Source organism: Montipora foliosa, chromosome 13 (assembly GCF_036669935.1).
Source record: "Montipora foliosa isolate CH-2021 chromosome 13, ASM3666993v2, whole genome shotgun sequence".
In the NCBI taxonomy this organism is placed as follows: Eukaryota; Metazoa; Cnidaria; class Anthozoa; order Scleractinia; family Acroporidae; genus Montipora; species Montipora foliosa.
In genome coordinates, this window is record NC_090881.1 from 19,336,857 (window position 1) to 19,341,856 (window position 5,000).

General features: G+C 37.9%; 2 protein-coding genes across 2 annotated transcripts in view; one reads left to right on the forward strand and one right to left on the reverse strand.

Moving 5' to 3' along the window:
* LOC137983925 (DNA repair protein XRCC1-like) overlaps positions 1-502 on the reverse strand; it is a 35,505-nt gene extending 35,003 nt beyond the window's left edge. The window contains exon 1 of the mRNA XM_068831082.1: positions 332-502. Within this exon, the coding sequence (XP_068687183.1) occupies positions 332-382 (51 nt within the window). The 5' untranslated portion in view covers positions 383-502. The remainder of the gene's footprint in view (positions 1-331) is intronic.
* Positions 503-567: 65 nt separating this feature from the next.
* LOC137983926 (3'-5' ssDNA/RNA exonuclease TatD-like) overlaps positions 568-5,000 on the forward strand; it is a 13,985-nt gene continuing 9,552 nt past the window's right edge. The window contains exons 1-3 of the mRNA XM_068831083.1: positions 568-717; positions 3,150-3,308; positions 4,397-4,694. Coding sequence (XP_068687184.1) covers positions 690-717; positions 3,150-3,308; positions 4,397-4,694 — 485 coding nt within the window. The 5' untranslated portion in view covers positions 568-689. The remainder of the gene's footprint in view (positions 718-3,149; positions 3,309-4,396; positions 4,695-5,000) is intronic.

Genomic DNA, 5,000 nt, shown 5'->3' on the forward strand with positions numbered 1-5,000 from the left:
TACTTTCCTCTTCCCGACTTATCTAGGAAGATTGAAAGAGACTCTGCTCGCAGAGTAGGTCCAAATAGACGACTTTAACATATAAAGGGTCAGGGTCTTTCATATCCATCAGGGTATGTAACAATAATTATTGTTACTATATTTTTTTTAACTGTTTCTTAAGTTCCCCTCTAACTTAACTTCTTATATTAAGCTAAAACTTGATAGTGAAGATAGCCCCAGCCAGCTGAGACCAACACTCAACCCCAAAGCTAAGTTTCTGAAGTTTGTAGAGAACAACATTTGGCGTTTGCATTTACGGAACAAAATGCAGAAATTTTTCAGCCCCTACCGCATCTTCACTGCTAAAAGACAGCACGTGTCTGGGTCGAATGAGCGGCATGACAGACTTTTCAGTTTAAATCTGCAACAACACACGAACAGCTGTTAAAGGGTATATATACCTTCCTGTTGAAGCTTTCAACGAAAATCCCAGGCGTTTTTCCCTCATTAACGAACCTCAAAGCCTGGACGCTTAGACGTCACTTTCCCGCCAAGTTCTTATTTAAACCCCCACTAATGAGACTGCTGACCAAGATGTCTCGCATGTGATTCTTCTCGGCGATTGTGGAAGCTTCGATCTACCTTCTCATCTGATTTTTTATCTTTTTTCAACTTTCTTGGAGCTTTTTTTTTAATACCTGTGCACTATGGCAACAAACAGACGCTTCTTTGTGGGTAAGTGAAACATTTTTGTGTTTTGTAGTGATATAGCGATGAACAAGCTATAAGAGGGCTTTGAAGTTGATGTTCACTCACCTAAATTCTCGCGCATTCGCAATTCGTCGTTGTGATGAAATAAAACTTCACTTTCTGCCATCCTTTTCTCTTTCTTGGTTGCATCCAGTTGAAAAGTTATCAGCTTTTTAATTGTGTTTCTATTTCTGTCATCAATGTGAGTCGTTTCGAGTTTTTTTTTTTTTTTTTTCAGCTTTATTTCCTTTTCGGGCGGCCCGTTTTTTTCTTTCTAATTGAGCTGTCACGTTTTCTCTCGATCAAATTCAAAACAACAATTTTTCATTTTGGGCCGAGCTATACCAGTCACTAGTTTGAAAGATCTACAGTTCAATCGAGTCGTTGAAAAGGAAAGACGAAAACAACGATTGAACTGATGCAAGGGTCTTAAATTTAATGGAAGTATTGTGCCAAGTACTTTTGATTAATTGCGAAAGCGTTACAGTATCTTTCGGAAATCAGCGAGCATTCCTGTGTACACGTGGCCGACTACTTGTGACTCAGTGTGAAAATAGGCGTACAAGCTTTTGAAATTCCTATCCATAACATTCTTGTGACCTGTAAGTGCAACTCTGAAATTTTTTTTGTTTAAATTATAATTCTCCTACCTGTGTTTTACGGGGCTCGATAATTGTTTTTTAAGATGAGTAGCTCATTCCATTGATCATGAAGCAATAAGTAAATAATAAATATGTGATGGGTGGGTTAAATGGCAGATTTTGGTGCAAATTGGGATAACGCTGACTGGTCGTGTACCGATCAGCTATTCTAATTGATCAGTGACAGAAAATCTTTAAGCAACACAACAATCGATTATGGATAATGACAATCGATTATCGTGGATAAGTGCAATAATCCTACGTTTGACACATTTTTAATGTTTTCCAAAACCTGGCGAAACACGCTTGCGCCATGCTAGATTTTGCATTTTGTGTTTTGCGCACTTTTAATGGTGCGTATTTCATATAGGCGTGGTGGCCTCATGGTTAGATAGAGTGCTCGACTCCGGATCGAGTGGTCTGGGTTCGGGTTCGGGTCCTGGCTGGGGACGTTGTGTCATGTTCTTGGGCGAGACAGTTTACTCTCATGGTGCCTCTTTCCACCCAGGTGTATAAATGGGTACCAGCGAAATGCTGGGGATAACCCTGTGATGGACTAGCATCCCATCCAGGGGGAGTAGAAATACTCCTACTGTAGTCGCTTCATGCTAATGAAACTGAGAGAAGTGCCGGCCTAATGGGCCTTCTGGCTTGTAAGCAGAGACTTTACTTTACTTTACTTTTATTTCATATAGAAAGAACTTACATTGATGGTTCTCTTCAAGATTATTGTAAATTAGCAGCTGGCGGTAAAATACATTTTAAGATCTACTTACCGCAATCAGAACGGTAAAAAGAGTAGATGAAAGCAAAACAGATATAAACAGCTTGCGAAGATCAAGTCGCTTCCCAGGGTCTTCTCTTTGTTGTCTAATTTTCATGTTGTTCACAAGAAACATGGCGACTTGTACATAGGTGAAACAGACACGTTTTTCTATCAATAGATTTTCCAATTATAATCTGTGATCGATCAGTTGGGTCAATCCAATTATTTCCGATGATCGATAATAAATTCTCAGCTGCTTTCCATCGCTAATGCCGACGCGGAAATTTCAGAATACCCTGCTGTCTTTGTTAGCCTTTGCTGGCGTTCTTTCAAGAACAAGTCGGAGTACAATAGAATGTTATACATAAGCTGTACTTGCAAATGGTGGAGTGTGTAGTTTCAAAAGCTCTGGTGCTAACGTTCATTTTTATATAATATTATGTGAATTTCATGTTTGCAGGCTGCTGCTTTTACAGTACCATTTTCTTTTGTTATTTGTGCAGCACAATGCCACATAAAGCAAAAGTGTGGTAATGACTAAGAAAGGCAGATACGGGAGGGCGATACTAGTTCGTACACACATGCAATGTGTACATGTCCATGCATTATTTAAGCAATAGACCACAAGTTTCTATGCTTTATAGGCCGATAAACCACATGGGATGTTGGTAGATAAGCCTGCAGCTCATGATTTACGAATTCTTCTCGTGTTCTTCCAACATCCCAAGTGGTTTATCATGCTTATAAACCATAGAAACCTGTGGTCTATTGCTTTTATATAATAATTCAGAAGACGCCCGATTTTTCCATGTGTTTACTGGCACAATAGAACATACACATGTAGCTGATTGACCAATCGGAGCGCACACATTGATTTGGTTATTATATAAAGACTTATAGTGCTTGTATGTGAAGTTCGCACTTCATACATGTATGTACAGACTGTCAGTGTGTACCTTCCAGCTGTGACATTCATCACTGCTGACTTTTACATTTGCTGCTCTTTTAAGGAAATTTATCATTAAAAGTAACAAAAGAAGACCTAGCCCGCCACTTTGGTCTTGACACTACTCCATACCTTCGCTCCTCTTCATGGATTGAATTAGCTGTTGAACGCCCTGGTTCTTCTCAAGGATTTGGATTTATAAATGTTCCTGAGCACCTTGCTGGTAAGTTTTGTAAGAATGTCATTGTCTGTGATGACCATTGCATGATTGTTCAGGGACTGTGCGTACAGTAAAATTATTATTTTTACAGGATGATTTTTTTACTTTTTCTTGTCTTATCGTGGCCATGTTTGCAAACAACATTAATTGTATTTTAAGGAGGTTGTTGCTGAAAATAAATAAGTTTTACCACTGATACTCTGATCATGGTTCAGCATTACAATGTACATGCTAATTACGGGTGGTATTTGAATTCAGTTAGTAAAGATACATGAACCATCGTGCTCCTTCTAATGCCTTTATTCTCTAGGAGAAGTTTGCAAAATATTTCTCAGAGATAAATGTTCTAGTTAGAAACTAACTTATGTTATCAAATTATTCTAATGGTTTTCATAAAACCCAAGAATTACAATCGCATAAGTTACTAGATAAACGGGAATTACTAAACCACGAACAGCGAAACTAAACACCAAAACACCATGTATGACCCCACAATATATAAAGCACTAACCGACAAAGGTTGGATTTGAGATTAAATATCGTTGTGGGCCTAATTAAGCCTAAAACATTATTGCTCCTAATTCATTGAGATTAAGATTAGGATTCAGATTAAGACTGAGATTAGGAGCAATAACTTTTTAGGCCTAATTAGGCCTAAAACGATGTTAAATCTCAAATGCGACCTTTGTTGGTTAGTATTCAATGTATGGTGTGGTATGACGGATTGCCAATGCTGACAGCCAGTTGGGTTTTAGCAAATGTTCCTGTCATTCCCTTGTGAGGGCAACAGTATGGAAATATGAAGAGGAAACATTTGTGGTTATTTTTCCCGCTGATTTTCTTTCTTTATTAATGTTTATAATAATAATAATTTATTATCTAATATATATTGTTACATGTAAGTTTGTTGGGCCTTGATTTAGGCTTTTATAACTAAAGCAACAGATCTCTCTTTCATGGTAGTTGAAAAAGGGTCTATCAGAGTAAGTTATAAAGTTGTTTCTTTTTTGTCAAGGTACAGCAGTTTGTCATCAACTAAGACAACAGGCATCAAAGGGACTTGACAAAATGTTTGTGTTTTTATTTTGTAGGTAATCTGCTGCAGTTAAATGGCTCAAAGCTTTACGACAAGATCATTAGGGTTGAACCTGCTAAAAGCCCCGGGGGTGGTCGCAGTGGCAGAGTCAACATACCATCAATGCTTCCTTCTTCTTATGTGATGCCAATTCCACAGCTAGCAAACTATGGCTATGGTGGGAACCCAAACCGTAACCCAAGGGCTCGGAGGAATAACAGGCGGCAACCCCAAGGACCAAGTGATATTGTAAAAATACCAGAAGATAAGATTCTACTTCTCGTTGATGTTGGGGTCAATCTTCCCAACAAAGTGTAAGTTCATAAAAAATTTATTTCATGACCAATTGAGCAGTTAGACTTTCTAGTTGACTGCAAACAGATCCTCCATCCACAAATATAATATTTATTCCTGTGATTAAACATTCCACATTATGTAAAATAATAACAAGATGTATGATTGTTTGTCTTATGATGTCCTTCTAGTCACATACATGTATGTTTGAAAGAGGGCAGAGTTTTTTCCTAAACAAAGAATGGTTAATGTTGTTTTTTTGCTAAAAACAAGGCACTTGCCTTAATTAGATGCAAATCAAAATTCGTCTAACAAAATAAAGGAAA